Source organism: Paralichthys olivaceus, chromosome 13 (genome assembly GCF_024713975.1).
Source record: "Paralichthys olivaceus isolate ysfri-2021 chromosome 13, ASM2471397v2, whole genome shotgun sequence".
Classification (NCBI taxonomy): Eukaryota; Metazoa; Chordata; class Actinopteri; order Pleuronectiformes; family Paralichthyidae; genus Paralichthys; species Paralichthys olivaceus.
This window is the reverse complement of record NC_091105.1, coordinates 3059686-3080998: the sequence shown is the minus strand read 5'-3', so window position 1 is coordinate 3080998 and position 21313 is coordinate 3059686. Positions and strand designations below refer to the sequence as shown.

The following is a 21313-nucleotide window of genomic DNA, read 5'->3' as shown; positions in this document are numbered from 1 at the left end:
ACTACTCACGCTGCTGTTACTACAACTTGAAATAAGGTCAGTGTGTGCGTGTGTGTGTGTGTGTGTGCAGTACATGTGTGTACTTTACGTGGGAATCCCTCTACAGCTCATCTGGTTTTCACATTAGTGGGCGAGAGTGGAACATTAAAATAGTCTCATTTGGGACTTTTACGCTCAAGATCCAGAACTGTTTCCATGAGCCGCAGCACAAAACACACCAACAGGGAGGTGGAGTGAAAACTGTGTTAACCCTTAAACCTGTGCACAAAGGGAGACAGGTCATCTGCTCATGAGACTTTGATGCTCCTTTCATATTCCTTTATTTTATGATTTTTTTTATATTTCAGCTTTTAGCTGCTGTGATTTACTGACACCAGGCCAGTGATCTCCCCTCAGGATCTGTGCACTGTCTGTGAACAGCAGAGAGACAATAAAATCCTTTCGGCCATTCATCAAGCTCTGAGCTGGAGCAGCGCAGAAATTTTGGAGCGGCCCCAGAGCCTCCGGCTGCACACACACAGCACATCAGCTCGTCTGAGGGTCCTCACTTCATCTGAGTCCGGAGCAAAGGGACCTGATTCTGGGGGAAATGTCTCCAACAGAGCAGCAGCCGACCGGACCACAGACACTGACTTCAGCTAAATGAGGTGAAAGACTTTTGCATTCTCTGTACAGTGTGTACTCTTCATTTATTCATCTGTGGTGCTCGAATAACAACTGTGATCTGTGCACAACAGCTTAGACAAGTCATTACGAATGTTCTTTACATCTACAGATGCTTGTACACAAAGTTTGCAGGTTTTTAAAAACTTGCTCATTAGTATTTCAGTGGGTTATTTTATCCTGCCAGCCAAATATTACAGTTTGTTTTTTTTAATCAAATACATTATAACTCAGGAGCATTACCATTATTTGAGTAAATTAAAGTGCTGTCATTATGAAAGTGCAGTCTGGGTGTGGTTCATAGGATGTGAGAGCAGCACATGAAGTAAAACTGTTAAATCTTCGTTTGCTAGAACTGGAAATGTTGCTGAGGGGAAACCTGAGGAGAGGAGCGGGGCTTTGCCTCCTGCTGCTGTCTCTCGTACACGAGGCCACGAGCCAGAGACAAAAGTCAGGACGCAGGAGCAACTACAGGCTGCACGATGATGGCGGAGGAGACGGTGATTCTTTATAAATGTGTTGGTGGGGGGGGGGTTAGTCATTGGATCCTGTGGGTGTAACTGACTCCAGGTGGGAGGATCAGACGCTCACCATACAACCAGAAGTTGTACAAGTTGGACTTGTTTGTGTTTCTTATACGTTCTGGCTTCTTCTCAGAACTTTAGAGGGAGAAGAAACCTCACAGTGAAAAGCTCAGGTACGGATCTGTTGCCTGGAATGGTTCAGATGAAAGTTCACAGTGAAATTAAAGCGGGAAACAACTGTTTTCTGGAATAATTAAAGTTATTTTGTGGCCATCAGAGTGAAAAGAATGAGTTCAATTAAAGTTTGTTTGCATTTGGGATTTGGAAAACTGTTGGCCACCTCCAGTGTTATTATCACAATATGAAATGATGATTATTCACGTCAACGAACACATATTAGTACAAAATGTCCAACACTCTCTCTAGAGTTCAAGGTAACAACAAAACTCAAATATATTCAATAGTCATGGTCGTTCGACTTTCTGTAAATCAGGAAATGAAAGACAAAAAACGTTGGTAGAAACTCAGTAGAAGACGTTTCTCCAGATACTCGTGTCTTTCTTCACAGAATTGTGACTCTGAGAGTCTGACTGGAGATCTGCCGGTGTCCTCCTCCCTCAGGTCCATGTTCCCTGGAGGTGGCCTTCATCCTGGACAGTTCTGAGAGCGCAAAAACCCTCCTGTTCGAGAAGCAGAAGGCCTTCGTCCTGGGCTTCAGCACCCGGCTCTCCATGCTGCAGGTGGCAGGCTGGACGCTGAAGGTGCGAATGGCCGTGCTCCAGTACAGCAGCTCCGTGTCCATCGAGCAGCCGTTCTCCGCCTGGAAAGACCTGGATTCTTTCCACGGTCAGGTCAGCGCCATGAACTACATCGGCCACGGCACCTACACCACCTACGCCATCACCAACGCCTCGCAGCTGCTGGTGCAGGAGACGCCGGCACACAGCGTCAGGGTCGCCGTGCTGATGACGGACGGGGTCGACCATCCCCGCAACCCTGACGTGATCGCAGCTGCGGCAGAGGCCAAAGGTCACGACCTAAAGATCTTCGCTGTGGGGTTATCGGACATCGGCCAGCAGAGTCAGAACAACGCCAAGCTCCGGGCCGTTGCCAGCTCACCGGCTCAGCAGTTTGTCCAGAGTCTTCTTGATGCTCAGCTGGAGGAGACGCTGCTGAAGGAGATGGTGAGCAAAGGCCTCGAGTGAAGATGGCTGTTCTTTGATTTGAGGGACAGGATGTTTTTGTTTTACTGTATTATCATTATTTCTTCTTTTTTACTTTTCTCTAAAGTCAGCAACAAATTATTTTCCTCCACCCACTGATTCAATGGTTTCTTTCTTGGTCGATGTCCCGACTTTCATCCAATCTGATGGAAAGCTCATAACCCTGCTAGAATGTCACTCAGTAGAACACAAGCCACTGTGCAGTCCCCTTTAAACCACATTTAAATTCACTAGATCCAGTTTTTTATTTGGACCTGCACTCAATTACTTATCAGTCTCTTAAATAAGCCTTTTTTTCATCAAGACCCATTAATTATTAAATGAGGAATCAATGAAAATGTTGAAAAACTCACAAACAATCTGGCCCAAGATTCGGGGTTTGGGGGGATTTCCTGCCTCCTTTGCATTTTCCACAATCTCTGAAATGTCAAATGTCTGCAGAGGGTCAGTGCGACTGGAATTCCTTTCCAGAATTCTGCTTTCCAGAAATGTGTGACGTTGCACTTTCACACTTGAAAAAAAAAGAAGAAGTGTCTGCGTCAAAAGACAACACAAATACCAATTTTTGAAAAAAGGACATTGATCTCTCCTGTCTGTTAATGACTTTTCTTTGTTTTTCCAGGCTGCAGTCGCATCAGAAGAAGTAAGTCTGTCCATTCAATTCAACATTTACTTTAACGCTGATTCATGAGTGTGAATTGTTGAGCTGACTTTGTATTTCTCTGCGTCAGTGTCCACAACCCCATGTGTGTTTGTGTGAGAGAGGAGAGAGGGGTCCTCCTGGAAGTCTGGTGAGTTTTTAAGAAATCCACAAAACAAAGGGTAAAAACTATAATCATTTCCCAAATTAGAAGATACTTATTCCGTCTGGGCTGTTTTTATTTATAACGAACACACACAGAGACTATCGTGTCTTAAAGCTTCCAGCCGAGAATGGACATGAACTTGAGTTTCTAATTCCAGGGTAGAAAAGGAGACCCAGGCCTCAGAGGGCCACCGGGTGTAAAAGGAGCGAGGGTGAGTCATCGTGCAAACAAACAGAAAAAGAGAAAAATGCTTTGAGTTGGATTCTTTTGCAGCTCATTGTAAACTGGTGTCTTTTAATAAGGGGGAGTCTGGAACGAACGGCCGACCTGGAAGTGACGGTCCAGAGGTGAAACTCTTTTTTTTTCTCTTTCACACGAATATGATGACGCAGCCTCCACGTTACAGCAGATCTTTTCAAAACTCTTTCCTCCTCCGCAGGGTCTTCCAGGTTACAAGGGCAATAAGGTGAGAATCGCTCCGACAACACGTTCGAATAAAGCAATTTGATTAAAAAAGCGTAGAAAATAACCTGCTGCGTCTTTCATCGTGTTTTATCGTTGTCTTTCAGGGCGAGAGAGGAGACTGTGGCACTCCGGGGGAGAAGGGGGAAACTGTATGATAACTAAAATATTTATATATAAAGTTCACAGAGTTTAACCTCTTGATAAAATAAGCTTCATCTTCCAGGGACCCGAGGGACTTCCAGGCCCACAAGGCTCACAGGGAGAACAGGTAGAGTGGCTGTGTGTCGTTTTCTTATATTGAACAGAAGAAATTAAGATTGTTATCGTCTGTTATGATCATTTTATGGCTTAACTGCCATAGATACTTGATTCATGTTATTATTTTCGGTCACTTCCAGCCCTCTTCCCTCACATTCATGAACGTGTAGCCTGCTGCTGTTCACAACGATACGACATATGTGCACATCAGAGAAGTCCGTTCATGGACCAATATGAAAAATGGAAGTGGAATTTGTCTCTTATTCAGCTGTGCACTAATGGAATGTGAATATTGGATTATGGGTAATCCTGATACTAATGTGGCTATTGGAAGCAGTGAATCCAGGCTTGCAGGATATTATTCTTTTGCAGGAACAGACTTTGTGTGGTGGGATTAGCGCAGCGACCTGGGCCGCCCAACTCTTCCTCCTCTGTGTCACTGGCACAGTGTCAGTTTAACCTCAATATTGTGCGAGCGCAGCCTGAGAATCAAAGAACATGAAAGACGTGAATGTTGATGTTGTAGTTTTCATTCAGTTGTGGTGGGTTGGTTTTGATCAAAGTCATACAACACCAAATTTTGGCCCTAGATATCAAACAGATTCAGAACTGCTCTGGTCGTGTGTTTAAATTTGTTTTGCAGGGTTCGGTGGGACCAGCAGGAGACTCGGGTCCTGAGGGACCAGAGGGACCTAAAGTAAGTTTCCTCAAAAGCCCCACAAGCATTTAAATATCAGATGCTAATGATCTTCACGTCTGTTTTATGTCATTGAGTTGGATTGGCTGCATAAATTGTAGCTCGCCCAAAACCTCATCACACTGAGATGAAGTCAACATACATTTAACACTTTGGACAGTTATGACCATGACACCCACAAATGAAGATTCACCCATCATCGACTCACCACTGTGCCGATGGAGGAGTTTCTGGGGTAGACAGTGTTGCCCCCAATTCTAAAACCCTTTTCCACACAACCATCTGTGAATTTAACAAAACATAAAAACGACCTTTAAAATGTGCAGATGGTTAATAAGATGTGTCTGCCACCACAGAGCGGCCCTGCTGCTTCTTAACAAAGATGCCTTTATGCTGAGGAAATGTAATGTGATTTATATCACAGTCAGGAAAAGTTCGCGCATTAATCAAGTGCGAGTTTAAATAAAGAACAAAGCACCAATCTTTGTCTCTCAAATGGCATAAAAGGTTGACACAAGGCTAAACTGCCATTTGGCTTCATTGATTAAATCGACAGAATGTTTCATTAAGTCTGAGTTTTCAAATTTACTTTGTCTGCACATTAAAAGGTTGGTTTGACGGCAGTTTATCATTTTAAAATCTGGATGTTGCCGTCAACATTTATTGTAGATTCTGGTGTTACCATGTGGCTGGATGGGACTGTGGCTGTAAAGTGTAATTTTCTATATCATGCGCCTGCATCGAGACACTCTGAGGGCAGAGTCATCAGCAGATGCAGATGTGACACCTCCACACAAAGTGGATGTAGGAGGAGGCTCACATGTGAAATATCTAATGTGGCCCAAATGTCCCAAAACAAATGTTTGGCCTTTTTTTGGCAAACATGGGTGTAAACTGGATGAGAACCTAAACTCGCCCATGTGATGGTGAATATGGTCCAAATAACACGATACAAACTCAGCCACCATTGGTTGACTTGTGGCATTGCTATGACTCACTCGTGGCTCAGATCTGACGAACAGGAGCGTGGCGTGTGGTTCAAAATATTTATGTTCCTGTCAACTCTAGTTTGCTGATGACTCTTATCCCCTTTGAGGATTAGATATGACTGAAGAATATCATATTTGTTTTCTGTTTTATACTTGACATGTTTATCTGTCACAGGGAGACAGAGGATTCATGGGAGTTCCCGGAGCCCAAGGGGAACGTGGTATTGGATTCCCAGGAGCCAAGGTGATGCTTTTATTTGACTATTACAATTGTTATTTTTTATTATCACTGGAGTCAAATTATCTTCCTCAAATCAAATTATTTGTCAGCTGTCTAATATTTTCAATCAAAACGACTCATGATCTTTCCTCATTGGCTCGTTTGAAGCTTTACAGAATATGTTTTGACGTTGATGTAATTTCTCTGAAAGTAAGATGATAAAAAATGCTACAAGGTGCTTTGAATAAATACAATTGATTATTACCAAATTACTTTCAAGTGTTAATGTGGATAAATTATATTTGATGCTCACAGGGTGAAAAAGGTAACGATGGAAGACCGGGTCCTACAGGTCCTGTCGGGATCGGAGAACCAGGACTACCAGTGAGTGTGACCGGTTATTTAAAGGCGGCGTCAGGCTGTCAGACATGAACAAGTTCACTCAGCTCAACTCAACTTGAAGTGTTTTGAAATAAAACCCTGTAAATGCAGATATAAAACAGTTGTCTGTTTGTCCCAGGGTCCTCTAGGACAATCTGGAGCACAAGGAAACCCTGGACCACCTGGAGAGGGGTTCGCAGGACCAAAGGTGAGTCGGACGTTGTGATGTCACGTCTCAAATAAGCATTTATGTGACATACGATATGATGTAATATACGACACAACAACCTTTAACGCCTTTATCCTAAGTGCTGGTGAAAGGATTTTGTAAATTTGGATTTGTTTATTTCAGGTGAAAATCAGAGCTGACTGATTCAAATAAAATCAAACCACATAATGTTTTCACTGCAAAACAGTGAGAAATTCAAATAACTGGTCTAAATGAGACATTTGAAATCTGCTTGAAACTGATCTGAGAACAGAGACGTGTGTTCACTGTCTTTGTTTCAGGGGGATCGAGGACATCAGGGTCCCAGAGGCGTTCGTGGGCTTCCTGGAGTTGGGGTCAAAGGTGACAAGGTAAATATTCTCAAGTATTAAGTATTTGTACACCTGCTAACTCATGTAATCATCCAGTGAGCCAATCATGTGGTAGTAATGTGATGCATACAATCCTGCAGCCACAGCTCAGCAGCTTCAGATGATCTTCAAATATCAGAAAACAACGGGATTCTGGCTGTTTAGAGCGCAAACGGAGGTTCTACCAGTATTATTGTGGTGTTTCTAATAAAGTGATCGACCAATCACGAGTCAGTCTCCGCTGTCATGACGTTTCACCTCATTTTTATTTTTAAAATAACTCATTGAAACCAAACTTACTGCAAACATGAACATGCATCAGTGTGAAAAAAAAACTTATGTGCACTTTGCTGTTTAGTTTGTTCAATGTCCTATCCACTAACATGGAGGAGGCAGGGTTTTTTTTTTACCTGTTCTGCAGTCAGCCACCAGGAGGCAATCAAGATGACTTGGCTTTACTCTTGGGAGCCTTTATCTTCTGATGCTGCAACATGTTCATGTTTATTTGTATTTGTTTTTATACTTTTATGAAATAATAAAAATCTGTTTTCAGGGCAGCCTGGGACCTCCTGGGATTCCGGGTGCACTCGGTGCTCCTGGTTCAGGACCTCAAGGAGAAAAGGTGACAAGAGGATGAACACACGTCAGACTCCTCAGTTAGAAAAGAACAAAATGATCCAACTTCACCTTCATCTTTCTTCTCTCAGGGGGATCAAGGCCCAGTTGGACCCACAGGACCCAGAGGAGCTCTAGGTATCGGAATAACAGGACCTAAGGTAATGCGCGAGGAGGGTGGTGTCTATTAACTGGTGATTTTATTATCTGAGAGCAGATACTGTGATTGACGTTCAGATGATTCGATGTCTGATTGCCTCCAAATTGCTCTGAATATTTTATCGCATAAACACGCGGGTGAAACGCAGCTGGTCTGTCAATCAAACACCAGGGAGTTTAAATCAGAGTCTCAGTCACAGTGAAAAAAAGAAAGACTGGATGAACATGTCTGTGTGAACGTTGTCTTCAGGGGATTCAGGGACTCACGGGTGAACCTGGTATGCCGGGCGAGAGAGGAGTGGGACAACCAGGACCGAAGGTAAGCGATCAGAACACCAATGTTCACTTATCTGCAGAGGACATCACTTTAAATGAATAGTTGGTCATTATGGGAAATACCCAAACACTCAAAGTCCCCTACAACCCTCAATAAGAGCGACTTTTTGAGAACTTTCATCCAGAGCATTATTTCGCTCTTCATCATCTCAGGGCGACCCGGGGGCTGAGGGGTTAGCAGGTATACCAGGTCAACCAGGAGAGGATGGAACCTCGGGACAAAAGGTAACGTCACCGTATTAAACCTGTTTCTCTCTCTTAAATACAAAAATAAATGCATATGTATAAAATTCTTACAAGTCCGATGCTCCACTGACTTATTCTCCAATGATGGCAGGGGGACCTCGGGTTACCGGGCCCCAGGGGACCTGACGGGGCTCCAGGTAAAGGTGCTCCTGGAGACAAGGTGACCGACATTTTAAACCAATTTTTGTAATACCTGACTTTTCACATAATAATCATCTGAAAGTCATTATTATTATTTCAGAGGATGATTTGGATTTTGTTTCGCAGGGAGACAGAGGGGAGCGGGGGAGCAGAGGTCTGTCAGGTGCAGTTGGTCCTGTGGGACCGATGGGGCCAAAGGTTTGCAAATTTTCATACAGTATTTAAGACGTACAATATGAATTTGCTCCACATGTTCTTTCATTTACCAAAACTGCAAATCATCAAGAAGATGGAGAGAATCTGTTCTTGACGCTGATGAAAAATATTTAAATGGATTTGCAGAAGTTCAGTCCCAAAACTAAAGATGATTATCACTATCCATCACAGAAAATGTTTTCATTGGAATATTTGAATGCATGTAACAAATAAATTGACAATCAAACACTCATCTTCTTCTTTTCCAGGGGGAACCAGGTTTTACTGGGAGAGCGGGTTCAACTGGACCTCCAGGGAGAGGGATACCTGGAGCCAAGGTGAGGGGAGCAGAAACAAAAACAGCTTCAACTGACAGACAGCAACAAGGTTTGGTTAATTCATTGACTTTATTTGATTTGTCAGGGAGAACCGGGTCCACAGGGTCCAGCTGGAGCCGTGGGAGAACCAGGGATCGGTTTAACTGGACCCAAGGTGAGTCTCCGACCTCGTTCAGTGAACAGGGCCTCAGATTCCCTGACAGTGAATAAATAAGAGCTGTGTTTTGATCTGCAGGGTGACAGAGGAACACCAGGACCGGCTGGTTCCCCTGGACTAAACAGTGACGGCTTCCCCGGTCTTCCAGTGAGTCTCAACCCACAGTACAGCCTCCGTCATCACTTTCTATCTTATTATCAACACCGTGTCATTTTTTTAAAACTGTGTCTCAGGGACTTCCGGGGCCTCCTGGGTTGATGGGAGAGACCGGAGCAGAGGGCGTCGGTTTACCAGGACCAAAGGTAAGAAAACCAGAATAATTAAATGTGTCATCTTTGTAATGAGATGATCATGGAAGTGTTTATTTGACAGTCTATAGGGAAGTTAAACTATGTCAGACCACTTCCTTTTTTCTTTTATATTTCGATAATAACAACTCGACACTTGTATGCAGGATTGTTCCGTCTGTCCGATCTGTTCTGATATGATCATTCTTCAGATATTAACAAACATCATAAACATATAACAACTTATGCACAGGGGGACAGAGGATTGCCGGGACCCTCTGGGCCTGCAGGGCCTCCAGGAATCGGTCTGATTGGTCCTAAGGTAACAAGTCCTCTAAAACAACGACATGCATGTAACACTGTAAAGAAATCGTACGTTTCTTCAGAAACAGTTGTTTTCTGTCCTGCAGGGTTCAGCTGGTCAGATGGGACAAGCAGGTCCACAGGGGTTAACTGGAGAGGGAATCCAAGGACAAAAGGTACCGCGGTCACCTGTCCTCTGCTTTCAGCGTATGGGCTGAAAAACCCAGACATGTGTGCTACGAGACGGATGAGGTGACATGTACCTTCTATTAGTTTCATCTTGTTTTATAAGTTCTCTCTGCTCGATGTTTCCAGGGGGAGCCTGGATTTCAGGGGGTCCCCGGCCCCAAGGGTCCTCCTGGACAGGGTCTGCAGGGGAGCAAGGTAACAACAGTTTTTACGAAAATATTAATAAGTGATAAATATTATTATTATTTTAGACTCTAACCATAAGTTCACTAGTTGCTTGAAACAAAATTGAAAAGTGATTTTCAGCATTTGAAAAATAAAATTTTACAAGTATGTGTGTATCCACAGGGATTCTGATTGAGAGGACTTTTAAAAGTTAGGCCGACATGATTTCTGTTCTCTTCCTCCCTCAGGGGGACCGAGGCCTCCGAGGTGAGAAGGGCAAAGGGGGAGACAGAGGGGAAGCTGGAAAACCAGGATCCGTCGGACCTTTGGTACTGGACTTTTAAAAAATTGCTATTATTTTGGGAAATATACAGAAAATATGTCATAAATAACTGGTTCTTTCACATCACAGGGCAGAGCGGGACAGAAGGGAGAGCCTGGACTTACAGTGAGTGACAGACATCGCTCACTAAAGTGAAATATTAGAATGTACTTATTTAGACGGTTTTATATTAGTTGAATTTGGACTCTTCTTTGGAGAAAAAAGATTTGAAGCTCTTACATTAGTCTCTGGGATTGTGGATTCATTCATCCGTTGGGAGAATGTTCATATATGTTGCAGCCTTATAATAAAAGTCATGGATCAGTAATGAACCAGCTCTAAAAATGTCTTTCACAGAGGGAAGAAATCATCAGAATCGTGAGATCCATATGCAGTAAGTCATCAATCATTGAATTTCCTCACATTCAAATGATTCTCAGTTATTTAAAGTGATAATAAACTGCGTCTGTCTGTGTCCGCAGGTTGTGGAGTGACCTGCCGTCAAACCCCCTTGGAGCTGGTCTTTGTGATTGACAGCTCAGAGAGCGTCGGCCCCGACAACTTCAACGTGATCAAAGACTTTGTGAACGCCCTGATCGACCGGGCCTCGGTCGGCCGAGACACCACGCGAGTCGGCGTGGTCCTCTACAGCCACATCAACACGGTGGTGGTCAGCCTGGAGCAGGTGGCCACCCCTGACCAGATCAAGTCTGCGGTGCGCTCAATGACCTACATGGGCGAGGGCACTTTCACCGGCAGCGCCATCCAGCAGGCCAACCAGGTGTTCAGGGGGGCGCGGGCAGGCGTGAGGAAGGTGGCCATCGTCATCACAGACGGTCAGGCTGATAAGAGGGACTCGGTCCCGCTGGAGAGGGCCGTGGCAGAAGCTCAGGGGAGTAACATCGAGACGTTTGTGGTCGGGGTGGTGAACCAGAGCGACCCCCTGTACCAGGAGTTCAAGAAGGAGCTCAGCCTCATGGCCTCCGACCCCGACAGCGAACACGTGTACCTGATCGATGAATTCAAGACTCTGACAGGTGACAAGTCCAGTGATCACACAGTATGATTCTACAGATTCAGGGGTTGGTTCACTCTTATATTTTACCATCATCTGTACATTTACCATCACGTTCTCTTGGTGTTTCAGCTCTTGAAAAGAAACTGCTGAGTCGTATCTGTGAAGACAGAGAGAGCCATTTGTTCAGCTCCATCCCGAGCTCGGGACATCCTCCAGGAGTCCCTGAGACATCTGGGAACGTCCGCCAGCCCCCGCACAGGACGGACACGGACACGCCCACCTTCACAGGAGACCCCAGGAGAGTTCAGATAGCGGTGAGGAGAAAAAACACTGTGCAACTTTTTAAACCTTAAAGTAACACTGCGTAACTTCTACTGGAGAACAGCGCCCTCTACAGCCACATGTGGAGATAAACTCCTGTCTCATGTTCAGTAGATGAAAAGCCCCTCTCCTCTGTTACAGCCCGGCCCTCCAGGCTCTCAGCTCGACAGAGAGTCCGTCTCTCCGCAGAGACCCAAGCCGGACGCCAGGACCCCCACAGAAGCCCAGAGGTTTCCGTTCTTCGACTGGGAGCCTTTCAGACCAGTGACAGAGCTCCTCCCTCGGTTTGAGGTGAAGGACCCCTCAATCCGAGTGGAGACGAACGGAGCCGTCGGGCCCGCCGGTCCCACTCTGAAGCCCGAGGAGAAGATACCACTGCCGTCACCACAGACTCCCCCGCTGGTGACCTCCGACACAGGCGTATCAGGTAAATAATAGTTGATATATATATATATATATATATATATATATATAAACATCAATAATCTAGATATGAACATTCTCAAAAAGATTTTCCGACGTGAGCATGTTCAGACAAAAGGTCAAAGTATTTGAATGAAATGTGGAAAAAATAAATCAGCCGCTCACTCTTATATTGAAGTTTGACGCTTTTCCCTTCGTCTCCAGCGGAGCGGTGCAGCCAGGTCCTGGACCCGGGCCCGTGCCGAGACTACGTGGTGAGGTGGTACTACGACGCCAACGCCAATTCCTGCGCTCAGTTCTGGTTCGGAGGTTGTCGGGGAAACAACAACAAGTTTGAGAGCGAGAAGAGCTGCAAAGAAACCTGCGTCAAGGTCTAACACGACGACACGTTCACTAACGAACTTTAACCAAGTTCACCGCAGCTCCTCCGACAAAGATAGTGATCAGTGATAGTGAACGGTACAAATGCATTTCAGTTTTCTCTCCACTAGTGTGTTGTAAAGCTTTTTTTCTGTGTATGTAAAATATCTGTAAAGTTAAAAAGGCCCAAGTGTTAAATGGTAAAGGGACAAAAACCTCGTGAGTAGTTTGGCTTTAAAGAGACAGGAGCTCGAACCAAGTGTTCGAGACAGAGGCTGATGAGAGGAGCTGCAGCGATGAGTATAAGGAAAGTGATGTTTTCTGAACATTAGAGAATTTAAACCTTTTCAAGTGATAACACTGATTACGATCATGAACCTAATTATGGGCAGAACGTCTCCTTTCAATAAAATTAGCCAAAGATAAATCTTTAGGTTTTTTTGTATTAATAGTGTGAAAAAGTTAATGTGTTGAGCAGTTGTGTAAAATAAAACTAAACTTTTTAACCACTAACATTTCTATTCAGAAGAGTAACCATTTTGTATAATTCAATAATGTATTTTTTTTTTACTTAATGTCTTAATTTTTTGATAATGTGTAATGTCATTAAAGGAAAATTAAATAAAGCAAATATAGGTTTTGTAGTTTTGTTTTGCAGCAGTTTGAACTTCCTGATCATTTTCTATTTCCGCAGTTCCCCCGATCTCACAAAAACAGGGTCGTATATAAGAAAAGAAGAAAAGGCCTGAAAGAGGCAGAGCTCATGCTGTCGAATTTAGCACAACAGACTGATGAGTCACCGAGAAACGCTTCCTTCACCTCAAAGTTTCAAGTTGGACTTGATTACGTGTAATTAGTGACGAGAGGCTGCTCTCAGAACAAAGCATCTTCAGCACAGAGCGTCTGTTCGGCCGCGAGGCGTCTTCTTGTTGACCTCGGCTCGCGACATCTTGAGCAAAATGCAAATGGCCGGTGGTGCTGGGCGAGCGTGGCGGGAGATACTTTGCACCAGCGCTGCCTCCTGTGTAAGTTCATGAACCAGACAACGGTGAAGCGGTAGGAAAATAGAAATTTAATCTTCGACTCGATTGTACATTCAGTATGATGATCAGAATCATTAGAGCAGAACAACGTGTAAGAAGCGGCGTCATTTGTAGAAGACGAGAAAAGACGACATGATGATGTATCCTGGTTGCTGAGAGGGATGAGGATCCTGCCCGTCGAACAAACCGAAGTAGACGACTGTGTTGGATTCAGATCCGCTCAAGTCCAACTGAAAGAGGACAGAGACAGAGACAGGATTTACTACAGTGTAGTAAAGAAATGCTCCTGATAATTATTTAAAACATGCACCGAAGTCTGGACATTTTCCTGAAAGGTTCCAGAGGGGCTGCATGTGGGAACGCAAATGTCCAACCTGGACGATCTCCTGCTGCCTCTTTACATGTGAAAGACAAACTCCAGAGAATGTCTCTCAAGACAGTCAACCTGAGCTGCACATGTCAGCTGAGACCAGAAGAGAAACACGTTGTGATAACATCAAGAATCTCTCTGGTCCGAATTATTCTAACGAGCTTCCTTCACAGACTTCAGTCGGACTTTGAGTTATGACTTCCTGGTGAGTCGGACTCGTGTTGGGACGACCGACCTGTTTGGTGATATCTGTCCTCCAGGGGTTGACCTGGAGTCCGTCACACCAGCCTGCTCGCCCGTACAGCCACGTCCCATGTTCGTTTGGTACCGCCCCCTCTCTCACTCGCATGGCGCAGCCCAGAGCTGTTCCTGGTGGATCCACGACAGAAATAAAAAAAAAAGATGCCAAACGATGAAATGTCTCTTTTACAGTTTTGTAAATAGAAAATAAATGTTTTTAGACCGTTGGCTTTAAAAAACAAAGAATTTTAAAACATCAACTCTAAGAACTCTAAGTCTCTATTTTCTGACTTCAAGAGACTCAAAGATGAAATGAAAAAGTAAACGAGAGATTAATGACAGTTACGTCTCGGACGAAGATGACGAGACGGACAGCTACACAACAGCGGCTGAGATCAGACGTGTCCTCACCTGCAGAGTCAAATATGCGAGTGTTGTTGAACACGGCGTTTATTAAGAAGTGGTGGGAGGTGACGCAGAATTCTCCGCAGCCGTTCTCGTCGCTGCCATGACCCGTGATGACGGCGTAGAGCTCCACCTGAGAACAGACACACGGCTGCTGAGACGCTGCGCAGAGGAGAGGCACCGCTCGACAGTCACTGACGGATCTGTTACCTTCATGGCCGAGGGAGGGACGGGGAATTTGATTGGCTGGAATCTCTTGTTGTAGTCTTTGTCGAAGGTCCCGCCGCTGTACAGTGACATCACTCTGAAGGGGCGGAGCTTCTCTGTGTGGTTACCTGTGTCGCCAAAGAGACAAAGGTGAAGAAATGAGTTTGTTAATTAACCAGAAACAACAATACTGAGATTTAATTTTAATTTAATTTCTAATTCAAATCATTTTATTTTGACAAAATATTGCAACATGAGGTAAATTAATTGATTGATTAATAATAGGAATAATCTCCCTTTTAATCAATAATGAAAATAATCATTAGTTATAAAATAGTTTTACACAAACACAAATAATTATTTCTTACATTTTGACTTTAATAGTCCAGTTTAAGCATCAAACTCACAAAAACGGACTCATTTGAAGTCATAGAATATGTGTTTGATTTTTTTTATGTATTTGTTTCTGAGTGTCCTTGTTCCAGACGAGTTCCAGGAAATATTTACACTCTGTTCCCTCTTTCAGGGAAATTCCTGCTTTTACGGAAAATCCCCCAGTAACAGAAAATGTTGTGAGGTGTCGTTATTTCAGTAAAATGTCTCTGTCCTCACAGAGGGAGACTTCATCCACTGTTGGTGTCCACAGTGAGTTACAAGCATTACAGAGATGCACAGTTTTAGCTTAACATGCTCATCTTCTAACTCTGTTACATCATATTGTTCAGTACAAGAGCCTGAACTCAGTGTTGAATATGTTTTAAATGTTCTGTGATTAAAGAATTTGAATTAATTTAACTTTGTCATGACAAACTCTCAGGATTCCAACCTGTCTGATTGCTGATGCTGAATCTCAGATTGAGGGAAACGATCCAAGGCATCGCCCACGGCACCGTCTTCATGGTGAAGGTGCATCTGTTGCTGTCCAGCAGTGGGATGAGGGGAGACACATCTGTGAGCCAGCGACCGATACCTCTGTCGAAACAACACAACCATATCACGTGTATCAGATAAAACCACCGGATCCGGCTCAGTTACCCAGAAAGACACATTCACAGTAATTTTTAATCCTGTGTGGAATAAGAGCGGGGTGAAGTCAAACTTTACTGAATCGCAAAGTGCAACATCTATGTCGGCATCGAACCTGCGGAAGGCAGTGATCCATCGGCTCAGCTCCATGTTGCAGTACGGACTGAGGTGATCGCAGCAGACGAACAGCTGCACCGTGTGATCCCACTGAGCGCAGGACGAGTCTCTCCTGCCGGGACACGACAGAGACGCATCCAGCTCCAGTTTGTTAAAGTCCAACGAGCCTGCAGCAAAACACAACGTTCAAAATCCGTCCACGTGTCACCAAGTTGTTTTTTACATTTTACTTTTAAATCACCTAACGGCAAGTCGACTGCCGCCACCGCTCCTTTGTCTCCCTGCATCTGGACTTTGTCGAAGACAGAAACAACCTTGGCAGGAGTTTGAAGTTTGTTCTGAAGATCTGCATAGAAATCAAACCTGCGGAGGGAAGACATGTAAAAAATACATTTCACATACATGTAGGTAAACTTTTAAAACTAATTCAGTCGGAGGAGAAGTTTTTATGACGGTAATGTGCATAATTCAAATAATCTGAATCATTATTAAGGATTATTTTTACTATTTTTGTCCGTTTTTATGTGTAAAAAAACTGCATTTAATACATTTGGACAATCCTGCAAATATCTTTTGTATTCGTCTTTATCATTTGGTCTTTCACAATCTACCATGACCCAAATGATTAAAAGCTACTATACTGCACAACAAAATATTTAGTTTTGATATAAATTATTCTATTTTTTTAATAAATGAGAAATATTTTCCGAATAAAGAAATAGGATTTTGTTCATCTGCAGTTCATTTTATTTAAATATTAGTGACACAGTGAACAGCCCTGCATCACAGCTCAGGTTATTTCCCTCTTCGACAGATAAATCTTCCGTCAGACTCTCACCACTGCGCCTGCCAGTTGATGAAGCTGAACGTGGGGTAAAGAAACCAGCCCATCTCAGCCAGCGCCCCCTGTTGGTTGATACCGATGAAGAAGTTTGGAGATGGAGTGTTCTGGAAGGACACAACGACCTTCTGTCCAAACCTACAAAACAAATGAAGCGTTATAAACAAAACAAAAGCACATGATTCAACTTGAAAAGTACAATTAAGTTAAAATCAAATAACCAATAAAATGTCTCGAGAGACTTTCAGTCTGTAGAGATGATAGCTTTCACTCAGGCTTGAGAGAATCTCTACTTTAACCTTTTAAAAAGAACAGTTAATCTATGAAGAGGGGAGTTAAGCATCAACATCTGGGGGGGTTTAATCCCGACAGTGAGCCGCTCTTACCGGAGCGCCTGAGCCACCGAAAGCTCCAGGTGCACCATGGCAGCTGGGATGTTCAGAGGCGAATAACATTCATCCTCAACACAGTTCATGTCCTGGATCGGGTTTCCAGGGAGGGCGTAGACGAGCACACCAGAGGCGTTGGATTTGGCCATGGACTGCACCTGGAAGGAGAAACAGCAACACGGGTCTGATGGTGAAGAATTCATGTTTCAGTGTTTTAAAAACATGAGAGTCATCGGGGGGGGGTGACATCATTTCACAGTTTAAGTCATTTATTTAAGCAAAAATGTCAAATGTTCGTTGGTTTCAGCTTCTGATCATTTTTACGTCATCGTTAACTTGATATTTTAACATTTTATTGACAAAACAATTGATTAAAAAAAATGTAGATTCATCAATAATGGAAAAAAGATTATTTGTTGCTGCCTAAAAAAAAACCTGAATGTGTAATTTGCAAAATAAAATCTTTTATAAAAACTCTTTGTACATGAAATTGATGATAAAATAATATAAAAATATAGAAGTTTTCAATAAATGAGGAAAAATAAAGAACCATGGTGAACGGTGGTTGCTCGATATTATTTGGCTGAACCTTCACATCACAGACCTTAGTGAAGAAGGAGCAGCCGCCCTCAGACACCCAGGCCACAGCGCCGGCCACAGACGAGGAGGGATCACATCCGTTTCCTGCATCAGTCAGTCGATACGACCTCTGATCCCAATGTCCCATGAGCCAGTCGTACCTGGCATCCAGGCGCTTGATGATTATTGGCATGTTCCATCCTGTGAGGACGGAAAAAGAATGATTTCACATTTGTGCACAAAGCAGTTATATATATATATATCTGCCCGACCGTCTTTGTCTCAACAAGAGAGTCAGACAACAGGAAGCCACAGACTCGCTTCTGTCCATGTTGAGTTCTTACCCTCGGAGGTGAAGACGGCCTGTGAGAGGCCACAGTTGCGTCCCGTGCAGCTCCAGTAGTAGAGCACTTTAGGGATCCAGTTTCCCAGAGCGAAGACCGGCACCGGAGAAAAGTGAAGTCTGGACAGAACCTCCTTCTTACTGCGGACACGAGCAGGAGAGACACGAGGGGTGAGACGCCAGAGGACAGGATTCTGCTCATGTTTTATGTCCACAATAGTTAGAAAGAAATAAAAAAGTACTGTAGAATTTTATCTTAAATACTTCAGATACTTCCGCCGGTCAATAGAGATGATGTTATTGATGATTATTTTGGAATCAGCTGTAGCCTAATATAGTATTTAAAGATTGTAGTTTAAAATATACTTTATAAAACTATCTTAAATACTTCATGTGGTCCACAGAGATGTATCCTGATACAGTATACTTTATAAAACTATCTTAAATACTTCATGTGGTCCACAGAGATGTATCCTGATAGAGTATACTTTATAATACTATCTTAAATACTTCATGTGGTCCACAGAGATGTATCCTGATAGAGTATACTTTATAATACTATCTTAAATACTTCATGTGGTCCACAGAGATGTATCCTGATAGAGTATACTTTATAATACTATCTTAAATACTTCATGTGGTCCACAGAGATGTATCCTGATAGAGTATACTTTATAATACTGTCTTAAATACTTCATGTGGTCCACAGAGATGTATCCTGATAGAGTATACTTTATAATACTATCTTAAATACTTCATGTGGTCCACAGAGATGTATCCTGATAGAGTATACTTTATAATACTATCTTAAATACTTCATGTGGTCCACAGAGAGGAGAAGCAGCAGCTTGTTTGGCCCCCAGCCCTGGGTCTCCTCCCCCGGGTCACCTGTGGCCGGCGGCCCGCTGCAGCTGCTCCCTCATCCACAGAGCATCGGACACGGCGGAGTCATCCAGGGACAGGAACAGGACCTGAGCCCGGGCCGGCAGCTCCCCCACCAGGCTGAGCAGGGACGATTCGGAGGCCCAGAGACTCTCCAGAAACCCGGACCTGTTGGTGAAGGCGTGGATCACCACGCTCCCCCCCACTGCTCCGGGCTCGTAGGAAAACTCTCCGGCCAGAGTCGGGACCCTGAACGCGGCAGCGAGGTCCCCCGGCTCGGGCCCGTCGGAGACCCGCGGACCGGAGGGTTTTCTGGACCTCAGCGACTCCGTGTGGTCTGTGGAGTCCGGGGGCTGGTGCTCATCCTCGGCCAGGCTCATCCTCTGCCTCGGTCTCCCCACATGAACTCCAGTCACATGAGCTGTCACCACAACAAACAGGCACAGCAGAGCGGAGCCTGAACGCACCGCAGACATGATCCTGTGCACAGCGCGGGGCCGTGAACTCACCACGCTCAGAAAAGTCGCAGCATTTGTTTTAAAGTTTGATTCTTTTTAAAATATCTTCATCTCAAATGCTTCAGCAGCTTTTCAACAACTTCCTGAATCCTCGTCTCGCTCAGCCGAGCAAGGGGAACTATCTACTACTGCTAACTACGGCGGCCGCGGTGGGACATGCAGCTTCAAATAAAAAAGCGCAAACCGTCCACAGAGCGGATGCAAATGATGTTGTTGGGCCCCTACTGGCCCCCAGCTGCCATTATACTGGTTATTAAGTTTATTTATCTTTATCCTAATGAATAAACTCAGATATTATGTAAGAATAATTATAACAATAATGATGATATGTGTTAATAATAACACATTTGACTCAATGATGAACAATTAAAAAAGAGCAAATAAGATGAATTACTAAAAGAAGTGACTGAAAATAACTCAAAGATTTAAGAACAGAAATAAAATGAATATCTGTATAAGTGTAATGTTTGATCCTGGTGATTTGAAGCTGTAGTTTTACTTGTAATTAAATATTTTACTGAGGGATCTGATTCTGGAATTACTCGTCCAAAGGGTTGACACTGGGCACAAATGGTAAAACGTCACATTGTTCCCCCGCAGCTGCTTCAGAAACTCCTGGATAATCTTCCGCGGTCCTTAAACTCATTATAACACATCTTCATACATGAAGTCCTGTGAGTCACTGGATAATTGCCCGAGACGATCACCGATCCACATCATCCACTCCAGCTGTGCGTAAAAGCGCACAATGAGCGTCCCTGTGGCGCACCCTCAGAGAAGACGCGCTGTTCTCCTCGTTCTCTCTCTCGACATTGAAGAAAGGTCCCAACGTGGAAACCACCTGCACATCTATTTATCTTGCTCAGGCTAAACGGATTCAGCGTTTGATATTTTTCATGCAGAGTGATTTTACGCACGTTTTGCAGTGATGGAGATGGTGAAACTTGTTCTGATACTCGTGCTGCTGCTGCTGACAAATGTTGTCTGTCAAGATGTGGACAACTGGAGAGGAGGCAGAGAAGAGGTGAGACTCCAACATCTGTGCGTTTATTAGAATTCACAACCGATAAGAATATTGTTATTCATGCTATGAGCTGTTCCTCAAAGATTTCAGGATGGTAAAGTCTGGTAGAGACACAACAATTGTCCATTGTCTTTTTGGTTTAAAGCCTCTTGGACAGATGATTTACTTTACTCTTTGCTTTGAATAAAACAATATTTGTAATAATCAGTTTCTGTTCTGCATCGTTTGTGTCATTGAAGAACAAATGGCCAAACTCTGAAGTCATTCAAGATGTGTTTGTGAGACTGATCAGAAAACCAGGACCACGTCAGTATCTCGGGCTCATGGGGAAGAAAGACTCAGGTAATATTTAATTCCATATAAATGTATAAACTATTTATGTTCAGGTATAATGAGACAGATCATTGATGTATTCCCTTCATATAAACAGGAAAAATTCAGCCAGCACGTAAACGTAAGCAGCCAATTCAATATAACATTCTGCATCTTTTTAGATTTTTCAGTGAGATGCACATTTGACCGAAGTCGCTTGTTTTCATTCCTAGGACACAAATTTCAAACTTTCGTGGGTCTGATGGGGAAAAGGAGCTTCGAGGATGAAGGTATGATTTTATTCAACTGCCTCAGAAAAAAAACAGGTGTCATGTCAGTGGAAGTCTGCCTGGTAACAGCTGACTTCATCCCTGCAGGATTCATGGGAGCTGCACAGAGGAGCGAGGATTACTGAGGAGAAAACATCTGTTTCTCTACTTGTTCATCTCAGATCAACAACGTGAAGTTTGTGTTTTGAGTTTGTTTCATGAAAATGTCTCGTTGAATAGTTGAGTGTGACACTGTGAGCAACCAGTGACATCTAGTGGCAGAATAATGTGGTGACAAACACTGGATATTAAACAACAGTGATACTTCAATGGTGCATAATTAATGTGACGTAGAATCACTTTACAAT

General features: G+C 43.7%; 3 protein-coding genes across 3 annotated transcripts; 2 read left to right on the top strand and 1 right to left on the bottom strand.

The window, feature by feature from the left end:
* Nucleotides 1–208: 208 nt before the first annotated feature.
* On the top strand, nt 209–13024 carry col28a1b (collagen, type XXVIII, alpha 1b). Its single transcript, XM_020103411.2, has 35 exons — nt 209–647; nt 1017–1163; nt 1809–2371; nt 3033–3053; nt 3142–3201; nt 3374–3427; nt 3519–3563; nt 3656–3682; nt 3786–3830; nt 3905–3949; nt 4583–4636; nt 5801–5869; nt 6161–6229; nt 6366–6434; nt 6737–6805; nt 7359–7427; nt 7513–7581; nt 7830–7898; nt 8069–8140; nt 8253–8321; nt 8429–8500; nt 8767–8835; nt 8921–8989; nt 9071–9139; nt 9226–9294; nt 9533–9601; nt 9690–9758; nt 9898–9966; nt 10185–10265; nt 10349–10384; nt 10616–10652; nt 10741–11295; nt 11406–11590; nt 11739–12024; nt 12225–13024. Exons 2-35 carry the CDS (start codon nt 1025–1027, stop codon nt 12395–12397), a joined length of 3585 nt encoding a protein of 1194 aa, XP_019958970.2. The 5' UTR covers nt 209–647; nt 1017–1024; the 3' UTR covers nt 12398–13024.
* A 405-nt stretch (nt 13025–13429) lies between these two features.
* On the bottom strand, nt 13430–19498 carry LOC109639771 (uncharacterized). Its single transcript, XM_069537691.1, has 12 exons — nt 18829–19498; nt 17942–18081; nt 17623–17798; nt 17016–17176; nt 16627–16767; nt 16030–16151; nt 15787–15955; nt 15472–15617; nt 14649–14773; nt 14445–14571; nt 14029–14162; nt 13430–13653 (listed from the first exon to the last, which is right to left on the bottom strand). Exons 1-12 carry the CDS (start codon nt 19296–19298, stop codon nt 13528–13530), a joined length of 2037 nt encoding a protein of 678 aa, XP_069393792.1. The 5' UTR covers nt 19299–19498; the 3' UTR covers nt 13430–13527.
* Nucleotides 19499–20128: 630 nt separating this feature from the next.
* LOC109639788 (protachykinin) lies at nt 20129–21225 on the top strand. The gene is made up of 5 exons (XM_020103436.2): nt 20129–20364; nt 20604–20706; nt 20795–20818; nt 20910–20966; nt 21054–21225. The coding sequence occupies exons 1-5, from the start codon at nt 20269–20271 to the stop codon at nt 21089–21091; spliced, it is 318 nt and encodes a 105-aa protein (XP_019958995.1). The 5' UTR covers nt 20129–20268; the 3' UTR covers nt 21092–21225.
* Nucleotides 21226–21313: the final 88 nt, after the last annotated feature.

Coding starts and splice junctions, on each gene's coding strand:
- col28a1b (XM_020103411.2), top strand. CDS start 1,025: ATGTTGCTGAGGGGAAACCTGAGGAGAGGAGCGGGGCTTTGCCTCCTG. Junction 3,202..3,373: donor GGGGTCCTCCTGGAAGTCTG/GTGAGTTTTTAA, acceptor TTCTAATTCCAG/GGTAGAAAAGGAGACCCAGG. Junction 8,836..8,920: donor GAGGGATACCTGGAGCCAAG/GTGAGGGGAGCA, acceptor TTGATTTGTCAG/GGAGAACCGGGTCCACAGGG.
- LOC109639771 (XM_069537691.1), bottom strand. CDS start 19,298: ATGTCTGCGGTGCGTTCAGGCTCCGCTCTGCTGTGCCTGTTTGTTGTG. Junction 14,572..14,648: donor TCCCTCCCTCGGCCATGAAG/GTAACAGATCCG, acceptor GTCTGTTCTCAG/GTGGAGCTCTACGCCGTCAT. Junction 13,654..14,028: donor GGACAGATATCACCAAACAG/GTCGGTCGTCCC, acceptor GTCCTCTTTCAG/TTGGACTTGAGCGGATCTGA.
- LOC109639788 (XM_020103436.2), top strand. CDS start 20,269: ATGGAGATGGTGAAACTTGTTCTGATACTCGTGCTGCTGCTGCTGACA. Junction 20,365..20,603: donor GGAGAGGAGGCAGAGAAGAG/GTGAGACTCCAA, acceptor GTGTCATTGAAG/AACAAATGGCCAAACTCTGA. Junction 20,707..20,794: donor CATGGGGAAGAAAGACTCAG/GTAATATTTAAT, acceptor TCATATAAACAG/GAAAAATTCAGCCAGCACGT.